General features: G+C 38.0%; 1 protein-coding gene across 3 annotated transcripts in view; it reads left to right on the top strand.

Moving 5' to 3' along the window:
- Positions 1–11,857: 11,857 nt before the first annotated feature.
- The window catches only part of LOC124865930 (NIPA-like protein 2), a 43,640-nt gene continuing 40,309 nt past the window's right edge, over positions 11,858–15,188 (top strand). For 2 of the 3 annotated variants that reach the window (XM_047361454.1, XM_047361453.1), the window contains exon 1: positions 11,858–12,119. In XM_047361454.1, the coding sequence (XP_047217410.1) occupies positions 12,033–12,119 (87 nt within the window). In that variant the 5' untranslated portion in view covers positions 11,858–12,032. The remainder of the gene's footprint in view (positions 12,120–15,188) is intronic. The other variant, XM_047361455.1, reaches the window with a different exon arrangement.

Below are 15,188 nucleotides of genomic sequence, written 5' to 3'. Positions count from 1 at the left end.
CACATTTGCCAAAAATATCTTTAAGTTCCCCCAGACATTAGGAAAAACATATCGTTGCCTGGTGAGACAAAAGAGCAACTTCTTGGAAGGTGTGCATCCAGTTACATCTGGTGTAGAAATGATAGAATTTCAATTAAGAACATACCAACAATCAAAAATGGTGGTGGTTTGTTGATGGTCGTAAGCAGCTTCACTTCTCCACAACTTGACATAATTTGTGGAACCTTGATATGTTTTCTCCTATAAAATCCTCGAGGAGGATGTCCAGTCAGTTTGTAACCTTGGACTAAAGCACACTTGGGTTATTCAGCGGGGCATGATGCGCACCACAAGAACACCTAAGAATTGCTCCTAATGAAGGTTTTGGAATGGCCTAGTCAAAGTTTGAACTGTCCAGTTGAGATGCTTTGGTGGGCAGTAAACCGGCTTTCTCAGGAAAACAATCATGCAATGTAGAGGGGGTCAAAATCCCACCAAATCAATGTAAAAGGCTGAGCTTCCCTAATAAGTTAAATCATTAACAAAACTGCATCTTGTATTTGTTAAAGTTCTCTTTGTTTGATATTGAATTTTTTTGACTTTCAAAAACATTGAAGTGGGATTAAAAGCAAAAACCAGAAGCAATCTGTATTGGGCAAACAGCTCAGTACCTCATGGCACCTTAAATACCTTGACATGATGTTGGATTTTCATTTCAAATTGGACAGGATGTCAAGCAAAGTTGGAACAGCAAACTTGCATCCCTTCAGATTAATCAATGAGTATTTACCATTTTATGCTTCAAATATGTTTGCTTAAATGGTCAGGATCCTCAGGTGCTTGGCAATCTTGTGGTCTGACTAGTATAGTTGTAGATGAAAACTGAAGCAGTTTCTTAAGATAGATAAAATATCCATGAATGATCACAATCAATGAATCAGAAAAAGGCGGACCCAAGATTCAGCCAGACACAGTACTGAAAGTTTAAAAGGTTTATTCAGCCACAGGAAAACGTCACACAGGTAACACTCCTCACAGCTTCCAGGAATCACTGAGGCAGAAAGAGGGATTAGTGACTTGTAGTCTCTCCAGATTTTGCAGGGATCAGAAAAGCCACTAACCTGCTTTTGTCTTGAGTGGAACTTGAAACCCAGAGGGGAAATCTCAGTGGGCGGCAGGAGGTGATCTCCACAGCACAAGTAAGAAGTGACTCCAGGCTGAATAATCCGAGGGCTAGGCTGGCTCAATAATCCAAGGACAGAAACAGGGTCAATGATCGGAACAAGAGGCGTCAGGCAAGGGGCAGGCAGAGGCATAAACCAGATGCAGGAAACAAGGTCGATAACCAAAATCCAAATAGTCTGACAAGGAGCAGGCAGAGGCATAAATCCAAAAGGCAAGGCAAGGTCAAGAACAATGATCAGACAGGAAGGAACGCTGGATATCTACTCACACAATGGCTTTCAAAAATCTGGCACCGTCTGCTTGTCATAGTCAGTATATATCAGGGAAGACACAGGTGCTTGGCATTCCACAGATTGCACTGCACTGCAGCAGCCACCAGGTGCATCTAATCTGCTGATTGCAGCCAGGGAGACAGGGTAGAGCAGACGTGCCAGAATCATAGCAATATTAGTTTCATTTGACAGTATTTGGTTTTATTATGAGTTGTGTTATTCGGTCTTAATGAATGTTATGTTGTAACAGTGTTTTTTAAAACTTTCTTTTCAATAACTTTTATATTTTATGCAACCAAAAGCCCATCAGACATTGCAAATGGTTGAGCTGTAATTGCAAAAGACTTAAGCATTTGTTAATACAAAATCTACAAAAATAAACTGATAAACTTATAAAATAAACTAGTTTGGCAAAAAATCACTGATTTCATTTTTCATTAAAATAAACGTATAAAATACCTTTTACTTATAATAATGTCGAATGGAGACCCACCTTTTGTCAACAATCTAAAAGGACACTGTTTGCATAAATAACTTGAACATTCACAACTACCTTCTACACCTTATTAGTACAGCATTTAGTCTATATATAAATGTTGTTGGTGCTGTGCTTTATAGATTTGACTGGAAACATGTTGAATCTTCATCAGTTTTAGATTACTTTGAAATTTTGGTAATAAAACTACTTTCTGTTGATATTAAACAAAAATAATCTCAGTATATGTAAACCACCGGTTTTAAGAAAGTAATAATTCCTTAAAAATTCTCTTTTAACACCTAACATGTAAAAATCATTTTGGTAATCCTAACTGATTTTAAACAGAAGAACTTTTGTCTGATTTAATGTCAGACAGGGAGAAGTAAAATGTTATGGAATACATCAGATTGTATAAAATGTAAACAAACGTGTGGTGGTTTTTTTGTCAGCTATGGTGAATAGAAAGGAGGAGGTTTTCCTATTGCTGCCGACTGAAAGAACCACAAGCTGTGGTAGGAAAAATGTGCAATCAGAACCTTTTTCAGTCAACACCTGCATTTCAAATCATAGCCATTAGTGTGTTGCACATTCCTGGCAAGCTTTCATTCACATCTTTTATCTTTTGATGGAGACTTGCAGGATTATTCCTCCCCCCTGATCGGTAAAATGGAGATTCGAATGTTTTGTGCACCAAACAGGAGTCACAGCTCCACCCCTCATGAAATGCTATAAATCTGTGCATTCATTTAACTGACTGGACTGAAAGCTGGAGGCGGCGATATGATATTAATAATGACCTACAAAATAAACTTTAAGGCCAGTGTTTAATAAAAATGTGTAAATAAAACATTTTAGCCTATTTTATTTAAAGTGTTTCATCCTTTTGTTTTTGATTCCATCTCTTTTAGCATAGTGATCATAGAAAGGCAATCAGGAATCACAACCATTTAAGTTTCCAGGTGATTTTTTTAACATGATTAAACAAAGAGGAAATTGGTTTCTAGGCAGCAATAACACAGTTTTAATTCACTGAAAAATACTTTGTAAATTGTCATGGGGACACAAAGTGTTGAAGTATAAATGAAAAAACTAAATGAAAGTAATAATTACAGCTAGATTTTGAATTTTATCCAGACAGTGTTATCTCTCCTGGCACAGAAAGTATTTGTAAAACTTTACTAGTAGGCAGATTCTCCTATTCATGTGTCGTCTGTGTTGCACTGGAGTAAAATACGTCTCCAAATGACAGGACTCCTTCCTATCATCCCAACACCCCTGACTACCCAACATGGGTGCAGCTGCAGAATCATTAAGAATTCTGAGGTAGACAGGATATATAGTAAAGTAACAGCACAGTCCGTTGCTGCACAGATATTAGCAGGTCCTGGGTTTGAATCCTGACCAGGGGCTTTTCTTCATAGAGTTTGCATGTTTTCCACTTGCACTCCTGGTGCTCTGGCTTCCTCTCACAGTTCAAAAACCTTTAGCACCCTTAATTGCCCTTAGCTCCGAGTGAATGAGGGCATTTTGTTTGTCTAGTTTCTAGTCTCTTTGTTGCCTTTGATGGACTGGTGACCTTTGGAGGGCCACGCCCTAGACGGGCTGGAAATAGCCACCACAAAGCTTAGTCAAATTGGATGGAGAAAGTCTGTGAACACAGACTCAACTAGATTTTGGTATAGACTTTGACTGGGCCACACATGTTTCTGCTTTGATCAAAGCAATTCCATGTAAGCCATGGATTTATGTCTGGTGTTGTTCGCTTGCTGGAAAGAGAACTTTCACACAGGTTTCAAGTATCTGACAGCCTCAGCCTTTCTTCCAGGATTGGCTTGGATTTAGCTCCATCCATCCTTTCATCAAATCTGACAAGTTTTCCTGTCCCTTTTGACGCTGTGGGGATGCCATCACCAAAGGTCTCCTGGAGAATATTTTTTTGAGGGTTGTGTGTTTCAAAAACAGGCCAAAGGTTTTCAGTTTTGGCCTTATCTGACAATAGGACCTTTCTTCACATGGCTTCATGCAGCTGTCTTGCAACAAAGGCTTTCTTCTTGCATTCCGTAAAAGCTCAGATATGTGGAGTGCACAAATAATAATTGTCCTGTCAACAGATTCTCCAACTTGAGATGGCAATCTTCAGCTCCTCCAGAGATACAGTAGGCTCTTGCTGTTTTTTCAGATTAATGTGCTCCTTGCCAGGGCTGTCCATTTTGGTGTAGTTGTACCATGCTCTTTCCATTTTTAAGATGATGGATTTAACATTGCTCTGTGAGATGCCCAAAACTTAGGATGTTGTATCATAACGTAACACCTTTTTAAAACTTTTTCACACCTTTACAACAGACCTGTCTTTTGGCTGTTTTAGTCTTCATGATGCTCCTTTTTTACTGATGTTCTCTAACAAACCTTTGAGGTCTTCACAGAAACGTTGCATTTATAATGAGATTACATTACACACAGTCGGACTCCATTTAATAATTAGGAAAATTCTGAAGGCAGTTAGTTGACCGAATACTAATACACACAGCAATTTCCAAAAAATATTAATGTATTTATAAAACAATTTAAAAATAATGTATAATCTTTCTTCCACTTCACAATCATGCGTTACTTTGTGTTAATTTATCACATAAAATTCCAATAAAATACATTGACATTTTTGCATGTTAAGTGACAAAATGCTCTCAAAAACAAAACTGAAATATCAAGGTTTGAAGGTAAGATTTTCACGTCATATTCAGTTAGCATACCTTCACGTGACATACCATTTATCCCTCTAGAGAACCATATTCCTTAAACTTTTTGGGAGTTAATTTTAGGAAGTGAGTGGAGAGAACACATAAATAGACGGTGGAGTGAACAAAAACAGAGATATAGAGAAAGTTACACCAAGACAAAAATATGAAAATGTAACTCAGTCTCTTTCCTTTAAATCCTCGAGTGCAGGCTCAAGTGAAAGTGTGTAGGAGTTTTCTTTTTGCCAAGTAAATCTTTTGGTGTGTATATTTTACCTTTATCACTCCTAACTCTGCTCTTTTTCTTTCTTTGCTTTGTTTAAGGTGCTTCTTTTAACGTGAAGCACACCATTCCTCATTCCCCACACAAATATACTTTATTCTTTAATCTTTTTTCATCTCTTAAATCCTTCTCCATTAGAGCTAAAGGTTCAACAATGTGTTGACCTCATACTTGACAAAAACCATCAGAGTATCATTTGAAGTGTCACTGAAGCCTTCTGTCCATGACACAAGCTGTCATTCTGAGCCCATCGCTGACAGATAAACCAGCAGGGTCCCAAGAGATTTGTAGAAATAATAAAACGGTAGAATCTATTTACTCCTGTTATTCCGACATATGAAATAAAATCTGCTTTCAACCGTCTTGCCTCATCCACTTCACGCCACAGTAATCATATCAAATGGGTCTTGATTTTTATGGCAGAGAAAGCTGGCTGACTCAGGACAGAGTGCAGGGTTACTGTGAGCAAAATTAATACAGATGGAAGCTGGAGGAGTTGCTTTACTCTGAGCTCCAAGGGGCTGAGTGTTACTTTTAACGATAGTAATTATTTATTGAACATATTAAAGAAATAATAGTCTGCCTTTTGTCTAAGGTCAAAATGCTTAAAATAAAACAAATGTGCTTTGACATCTAAGCATAATAGGGCTAGAATTCAACTCAGAGCTGAATGATGAATTTAAAAGAAAGAAAACAGAACTGATGAGTTGAGAAAGGCAAAGTAGGCAAATACGCTCAGACAGGTGTGTATAAAAATGCAGTAAAAGCTTAGTTAAAGTTAAAAGTTAAAGTTACTTTAAATAAAGCCTTACTGTTGTCATGTTTGGGTGGGGGAGGATTGACTTTAGTCACCAATCTCAGTAGGCTGGTGTTTCAGTGATGGAAAGCCACATCTGCTGTGTGAAAACACATAAGTACCTCAGGCTCTGTGACTTCCAACTCACATTTAAATCAGATGATGTTTCTGTACTTTCATATAAAAGAAAATACAGAAGAGTCATTTTTCAGGAGACGGGGTTTATATTGTAGAGATGCACTATTTAAACCTAAAACTATTTAAATATATCTGTAGTGCAAAAACTATACTCCATTTCCTTTCAAATGTTCAAAAAAGACATCATAGAGGATGCTCTTGAAGATGAGACGGTATTACAAGCTTGATAGCATGCATGACCCCTTGAAGAGGCTCAGCTGGGTGCTTTCAGACATTTTTAGCTTCTGCAAAGCACCTTAAGTGTGTTACTAATTTTACCATACACACTCAAGCTGGGTGTTTTTATTTACTTGGTCTACATAAATACAGCATCATTTACAGCTTCTTGCTTTTTCAGAGTTTGTCACGTTACAAACACAAATGTCAAAGTGTTTTAACAATTAATTTATGTATTAAAACAATGAAATGGCAAGAAATGACACAACACGAAATAAAAATCTGAAAATTGTGGCATGTATTGTATTTATACTCAGCCCCACTGCGTCAATACTTTTTACAACCATGTTTTAATACAACCTTCTGCAGTTACAGCGGCAAGGCTAATGGAGTATGTCTCCACCAGCTCTGTTTATCTAGATGCTGAAAGTTTAGTCCAATCTTCCTTGAAAAAAGACCCGAGCTCAGTCAGATTGGATCAAGAGCATCCGTAAGCATCAGTTTTCATGTCTGGTCACACCTTCTAAATTGAATTTAGGTCTGGATTTTGACTGGGCCGTTTCAACAAATGATTATACCATTCACCTAAACCTTTCAATTTTATCTCTGGTTGTTCCCCTCGGGATCCTGATACTGGTGGTGGAATGGAGGCCTGAGAAGATAAGGGAGTCGAACGGAGCTTGAAGCCTGATGGTGGAGATGGGGTGGAGGAGGGTCAAAGCTCAGCTGAAGATCAGGAGATTCTGCGTATGAAGGTCTTTTAAAGCAAAGTCTGGAGGGATGATTGGCTGATGAGGAATGTAGATCAGGAGCTCATTGATTGGAGCGGAGAATGTGGTGGAGTAATTAGACAGAGCTAGAGGTGGAGGTGAGTCTTCCAAGTTGAATTTCCGTCAAAACCATATCTGCAGCTCCTCCAGAGTTACTTTGGGCCTCCCTGCTTCTCTGATCAATGTTCTCCTTGTCTGGCGGGTCAGTTTAAATGGGCAGCCATTTCTTATTAGTTTATAACATGATCTTTCCATATTCAAACTTGTTCAACCCTTACGATATTGAATTTAACCTAACTTTGCTTTAAAAGCCACCCCAACTTTCTCCATGACCTTTTGTCTTGTGTTCCTTGGTCTTCATTGTGCTCTTTGTTCACATACAGTATATTCTCTAGCAAACAACTAGGACCTTCATAGAACAGCCGAATTTATACTGTGATTAAATTACAGCTGTATTAACTAATTAGCTGACTTCTGAAGGCAACTGGTTGCATTGGGCTTTAGTCAGAGGAATTGGGGTAAAGAGGACTGAAAACGTAAGCACATCACACTGTTCAGTTTTTTGTTGTTAAAGGTTTTTGAAAATTATTCCTTCCGATGCACAGTAATGGACTGTTTTGTGTGGTTCAATGACATAAAACCTCTATAAAATACATTGTTTGTGAGATATGAGTACTTTAGAGAGCCACTGTATTTTATCACTTATATGTAAATGACTGGAAGTGGCAGGAGAACAGTACCTTTCCCAAGGACACATTGACCAGCTGGAGGGTTGACTGAACATTCCATATTTTATTAGAGGATGAAATCATTACCCCTACTGATGACTGTCTAAAAATTAAAATGCTTCCTAACTTATAGGACTAGCATCTTCTAGACTGATAATGGCCTCATTTAAAAGTCACAAGAGGTTCATAGATTAGATTTAACAAATGGATGTGTCTTCCCTGTATGCTAACACATGCATTTTTACCAGCTCTTTCTGTAGCTTAACCAGGCGGAAGCCCCGGATGTTTTCTGAAAAGCCCCGGACTTCTTGATAAAAGAAATTTAGAAGTATTAAAAAGATGCCGCCACAAAATGATATTGGACTTAACATCTTTATTTAAAAATAATCAGATTTTTTCAATTGTGCTCCATATAATCACGTCCCGCTCCACCTAACCTGACAATGAGTTAAAAGGAGAAGACAAAAAATAGTTATTTGCGCACTCGCGGCACCGCTAATGCGCATTAAGAAATAAATCATAGCAAATAATCACAGGTGGACCATTGATTAGTTAACTATTTTATTTTTCTGAATTACACATGAAATATTATATAAACTAAACTAATTAAACAATGATAGCATATGTATACAGTTATTAATAACTGTAATATTAGTACTGATAAGGTCCAGGATGAGGCTCTATGCTATATTTTAAACACCACAACTTAACACCTTTTTCTCTCAAAGTGTTTAATAGTAAGAACTGCACTAATGTCTCACATGCTCAGTGCAGAACAAAAGATTGTGTTGAAAAATGTTTAATTTATTATTTTTGGCAGGACACATTTCTTCAGAAGTGGAATGAAGAGCTGAAAAGATGGCGATAAAAGAGAACAGGTTCATAAAAGAAGGAACAATTTTAATTAAATGTTTCGAAAGCTGTTGACATAATAAAATAAATGTCAGTCAGTCAGTCATTTTCTACCGCTTATTCCATAGTGGGTCGCGGGGGAGCTGGTGCCTATTTCCATCAGTCTATGGGCAAGAGGCAGGGTACACCCTGGACAGGTTGCCAGTCCATCGCATAAAATAAATGTGTTTTAGGATTTTACCATTTGACTAAGATTTAGGAAAATCAACTTTATACCACTTTCCTTTTTTGAAATATAAGAATAAAGACAATGGAGCCTCAGGAGAGGAACACTTTAATGAGAATGTAACGTTTAAAAAGGTAATTTATGTAGATGACAAAAGAAGTACATTTATCTGACCCATAGTAAACATCTCTGAGTGTAAGAAAAACTTTTGTCAGCAAAAATTTAGATTAAGTTCTTTTCTAAATACCTCAAAATGTGTCATTATTTGCTCCAGCAAAATGTTTTTTCATCAGTCCTAAACTCTGTTTCTCCTTGTCCTTCACTCAGCTTCAAACAAAAATAAAAAAGTTTAATTATTGCAAACCTTTTTTGTTTGATTCACAATAATTTACATTCAGTCTAAAACCAGTCGAGACAGAGAACTGGTACAATATGTCCTATATTATTTTAATTTTAAATGACCTATAAATTGTCTTATTGAAATCTAAATATCTTGGATTTGGGCTAAAGCCCCCAATGTTTTGAGACTCTAAAAACGCCCCTGAGCTTAACACTTGTGAAAGATTTTCCAGTGTAATCATGATAAACTGAGGGAATGTCTTGTGGAAAATGAGATGTTGCAGTAGATTCTCAGAGACTTGCAGATTGAGTGCTGAAATGTGCTATTTTTGTGGCACATGGTGATGAACTTTATGTTAGTTTCTCTTTGAATTTGTCATCTATTTGAAAATATTGAGCCATCATTTTCACCATGACAATAATTGGAAAAATAACAACTTATGCAACAGGCAGAGATTCACTGAAAAAAGAAATTTCACTTGCAAGGCAAAGCTCTTAGAATCAAATTGTTTCTGTGAATCAGCTTCATGTATTTTTGACTGTCAGATGGGAGCTGATCTGCTGTGTTTTTACAACCCAGATATTCTGTTGGAGAGCAGTGCTTATAGACAGTTTCTCTCCCTCAGGTGCTGGGGAGATATTGAGCAATGAGAAGGACCTCTGTGTTTTTTGTTCAAATCCAAACTAAATTAGTTGCATTGCTCAGGGTTATTTAAACCTCAAAGGCCCTGCCAAGGTCCTGTTAGACCATTGATATTTTTGTTGTACAATTATTCAAACAGCTACAATATATTTTTAAATAGCTGAAAAGTAAAATAAATTAAATATACAGAAGTACACACAAAATTATACAGATAAAGTTTTTTAAAGTGATGGATATTGTTTGTTTTAACTTCATTGTTACAAATACCTTCATGTTTGTAGGACTTGGTGTCATGGCTGCAAACACACCAAGAGGACAGAAAAAGAGGTAAATAACACTGACTGAAGCACAAACTCAACACTATTGATGAGTATCTAGATTGGCGCAGCTTTTCTAATCAGCTTTTTCTAAAACAAATATGTCCACATTCACTTTGACTTTCATGGGAAAATAAGGTATAATTTGTAATCAGACAACCACAGTAGTGCTGCTCTGATGTGAGTTTAGTGAAAAGGTGGGTGCCCTATCAATGTGTGTATCAGATTGTTTCTGTCAGGACAGACCATTTGCATCAGACAAAATGCAACAGACCAAATCTGAATTTTTATTTTATGTTGAAAACACATCAGACAAGAGATGAAAAACGTATTCATCGTTCCTTTATTCAAAGCAGAGATCAATGAAAACCCATGAACAAACAATGTTTCCCACCTCATCCCTTTGAGCAGGATGCACCCACAGCTGGACCCATTTTGAAGACAGACCTGGTATTGTCACCTGGATTGGTGTGTACAGCCTCATTTGCCACATACACCCCTCCTTGTCTTGCCATCCCTGCAGCTGCTGATGAGGTTTCCAAAAAAGAACCAAGAAGAGTGGCATAAATATGCATGCTCATCTACAATGACACACCTGCTGTCTGTGCTGAGAGCATTACCAGTTTAACAGCAAGTGTGGAACACCACAGCTCCTTTAGATCATTTGTGCTGGACCTGTGCAGGCAGCTGACATGTCTCTTTGATTTCTCTGCGGTCCTAAATGTGCCCAGCAGATGGCAACATGTTTAACTAGAGTCAAAGCAGTGGTGTTGGGCTTTGGGTTCCAATCAGGGACTTCATTATCACAAACAGACAAGAGAGACTTTGCTCATGGGGCCATTAGAAACTATATCTGTGTGCAGCACCACCAACAAAAAATGTTCATCATACCTACATCGGCATAAAATATACATACATTCAAGAACCAAATACCTAGAATGTGAACACTCAATACAAGCTTATGATTTATTATTATTCAGCAGTCCACATCTTGGGGTCCTGTTCATGAAAACATATGACCAAGCAATTATACTCATGATAAAAAAAAAGAAATGTGAGAAAATACCAAATAATCACTAAAGGTTGTTCTACAGGCGGTTAGATCATTTAGGGGAATCGGCTTCCCTTAAACAAATTAAATGATGTCCATAGTTCCAACGTTCAACGTGTCATACTGTCTATTTTTTGGCAGGATGAAAAACTTAATACCCTTTCAGAAGATTTAACACAACTGACAGGTAATAAAATAAAATAAAAATATTAGAGCCACAAATCAAAGTGATGTGAAAAGACCCTGATGTTTGTTTACTTAGATTACTGCCTGCTTTTCAGCCTCCAAAACACACTGTTCCAAAGACCCAGGAGGTTCAGTAGCTGTGCCAAACGGAAAAAGAAATGCACTTTCTGTTTCAAACCCAACATTAGAAATCTTCTGACCTTGAAAAAGAATTTAAAAGCAGTGATCACAGCAGCACAGAATCAGAGTGAATCCAGGTCTGTAAATAAACCGTTAATATTTCAAACATGGTCTGATCAATAACCTCACGTATATGCATGTGGTATGTAACACAGTAACTGTGTGCTGTTAGTGTTTAATATTGCTCAGTGTTGGAGTGATGTGCAACCAATCCGCCTCTGTTAGTGCCACCTTCAAGTAAAAGTTGTAATTTTCTTCTCTAGAAATGTGCGTCTCAAATGTATCTTGTGGGGTGAGTTGATAGGGAAACTTTTAGAAAGAATATTTGTGCTGCTATGGTCGAAAAATAACGACTTTACTATGCAAGCTAAATCTGCTTTTATCCTCAATAAAAATAAAAACCTGATCGTTAATCCCGAAATCGCAATCACCTCGTCGTCGTGTGGTTTTGCACGTGAAAGTTTCCTTTTCCCAACTGTACTTGAACGCATCACAAACTCCTGGTCCGGTTGACATCAGAGGCGAACTTTTTCCTGGGTTCCGACTGGAGTGAGACTAGAAGTGGGATGCTTTGGGATAATTTGGCGATATAAAAGGTGAAGGGGATGGGAACGCCACTTACTGGAACATTTCCTTGTTAAATGATAAGAAAAAAAAAATGGTGACTTCAAGTACTTTTAATGCGAGTGCTCCTTTAATTTCCGCCGAGGCTCTCCGAGCGGAAATCGTGGAAAATCCGCTCCAGGTGAGTTGGTTCAACATTCGCTCTGGTTATTGAGAAATCACCCATGAGCTGGGTGCGCAATAAATGGCGTGACGTGATCAATGATCAGAAATAACTGCATTCATCTTATAGTGCGTGCGTGCGCTTTAAGACAAATAGTGTCATATATTGACCTAAGGTACAGCATATTTTCTGTTGGGGCCTCCTTGGTTTAACGTTGTATCATATAAGGCTCACCTTGTCTCACAGTTTGAAATGTGACGTTCAGTAATAATAAATTCAACAGTTATAATTTTAGCATCATTAATTATTGTTTTGGTAACAAGGCCTACCTAAACATCATTGTTATAATGTAAATTGTTATTCTCATTTTGTCATGTAACATGGCCAACAGAGGCTGATATTAGGTGTTTTCAAAACTTATATGTCAAAACCGCCAATTCCTCCTGGAATAGCATTAAAATAAGTTTCAGTTGATTTCAGTATTGTGTGTGTGTAGGTTAAATATTAAGACCACTACATTGTTTAAATTCTACCATTCAGTTTAGATTAAAACCTGTGAAAACCCAAGACCCCAAAATCATAAATGTTTATTAGTAGCTGCTGCTAATGAACGTCTTAGTTGGGGTTTTTCAGGAAATAGGTTTAAATTAACAATGTTAGAATGCATGTAAAACATTTATTAGTATTTAACGTTTATTCAGTGTACTAATTTATTTAAGAGCATACGTGCTGTTAAAGTTACATTCTTTCTAATTGGAAATATTGATTAAAATCTATCTAAATAAAATGTATGCTAGTTTTTATTAGAGTACACTTTCGTAAGGAAAGGAGAATAAGTTCATGTCTTTTTCTCTAAAATACAACCTTTGCTTCTGAAGCTTTTTGTGTAATGAAGAGCAGTGTAGACCAGGAAGCTGACAGGGCAGAGATCTACTGCTGTTGGCACCTGTTTCAACTACTTTCTAAAGTGATTGTGACTAAATGCTGTGCTGAAAGCCTTTTTCATTCTCCTGAAATGTGTCTAGTTGAGTCTCTCGATCTGTCCTTTAAATCAGAATTTCTAGAATATGGCGACTTTTCTGTCTGTTAGATCATGTCCCACTGTATGTTTTTGCCAGCCTAATGCCCTCTTGCCCTTTTTATTGAGGCACATTCTCCTGATGCTCATGTTCCCCTGCAAAGTGTTTCTTTTATTGGCATGTTTCCTCTGGGTGACATTACCAGCGGGGGCCAGGGAGAGACAGAGAAAGAGTGGCAGAGAAGGAATGAGAGAGGCGTGAGTAATGAGTAATGGCTCTTGGGTGGGATGTTAGAGAATAGATCTACTGTACTTTAAGTCCTGAGCAGCTGCCTAATGGTCCCAGCTACCCAGCATCCCACAGAACATCCCCAACAACCAGGGGACAATATCAGTCTGTCTCACTCTGTTTCATAACTCTCTTCTGGTTGCAGTATCAGCTTAACTGTCGTAAGCAACGTTGATAGTTCATAACGCACTTCTATAAAGAATATCCCAATTCTCTGACAGCCATTAAGCTAAAGTTTCCATCTCGCTATTTATATTCAAGTTTAACAGCCACCATTTGCACATTTTTGCCCCCAAAGCACAGAATACATTTTGATGATCTAATTGCCCTACATATTTGGAGCTGTAATAAATTTAAGTCTCTACGAATAACCAATGTTGTTTATGCTTCTGGCTAAAGTTTTTCCTGGTTATTAGTTCAGTGTCTTGATTTTGAACAGAAGTTGTACTTAGTAAACATGTGGTTGGGAGTTAAATGTTTTCTTTGTCAGCGAAAAGTTATATTTTCCCAGTGGGTTCTTATTGGGATTTACCCACAGAGCGCCCCAGAGTGAAGATGTTATTGCAAGACGTATCACAATAATCAAAACTAGCAATGATTATAAAATTAGCACATCAATACACCCCCTTTGCCCTTTTATTTGACATTTTCTCCCACATGCTTCTTCATGTCCTCAGCTCTTAGCAGAAATGAAAAAGATCAGCTCATCCCAGAGAGGGACAGTCGCCTATTGTCATGGGACACAAAGAGCCATGCTGTCTCCACGTCTGTCTGTCTGTCTATCTCATTGTTGGTCAGTGTCATAGCGTGGAGTGGGATCAGTGCCTCTCATGTGCCTTCAAGCCTGTACGGCTTTACATTCAGGCTGTTCAGTAGGCAGTATCACTGTGCTTGACAGGTTGGTCAGCTTTTTAGGTTCTTAGATTTGAAAGTCCCATTCTTGACTTCTGCAGACATACTTTTCATTTTTGATGAGTTTCTATCCTCTTTCAGGTTTTAGTTGATATACATGCAAGCAGGGATCCCCACCTTTTCATTCCGCTCATACAAGCCGATACAGCGAGATGACTGGGCTCAGTCTGCGGAGGATGCAGACTCGAGGGGCATGGCCTTCAACTAGGCACCAGCAACATGAGAACGTGCTGTAAATGTGTGTCGGGCAACTGTCATTATCCTGTAACATCTGGCTGAGCTCTGTGTCGTCGCGGTAGCTGTACAAATGCATCTAGCACTTTGATCAAAGCAAAAAGATCTAAGAGTGGCATCTCTTAGAATCTTGTCATCTACAGCTGATTCTGCCCGATAACGTATTTCTTTCATTAAATGGAGGCTCTGCGTTGTATCTTGTCACACTTTTTCCACAGTCCTGTCTTACCCTCACATGTAATGGCTGGTGTGGCTTTGTGATCACCTCCGGAGGTCGATCAGAGGCGTAGCAGGATCAGTCAACTTTAACCCCCAAATGGAATATCAATACCTTCCAGCTGATTATGAGGCATAACAAACAGGTGTTAATTGCTGTTGAAAGTGTTATCTGAAATGGGCTTCCTGTATGTCTTCTTTGACCATTAAAATTGTACCTAGTGTCATCGTTTTTCTAGCTGTTTTGACCCACATGCAGAAATACATTCAGGAAAACAGGAAAAGATTTAACAAGTTTATTAAGAAATATCTGGTTTGCTGGAGAAACAGGAACTCGCCGTTGTATGGAGAAGGGATCAATGGTAAGTGACAGGTAATATTCTGGGTTGTTGATCTTGATATATTTTTGCTTACAGAG

The sequence above is a fragment of the Girardinichthys multiradiatus genome, chromosome 3 (genome assembly GCF_021462225.1).
Source record: "Girardinichthys multiradiatus isolate DD_20200921_A chromosome 3, DD_fGirMul_XY1, whole genome shotgun sequence".
NCBI lineage: Eukaryota > Metazoa > Chordata > Actinopteri > Cyprinodontiformes > Goodeidae > Girardinichthys > Girardinichthys multiradiatus.
The sequence above is the reverse complement of the archived record's forward strand: the minus strand, read 5'-3'. Positions and strand labels throughout refer to the sequence as shown.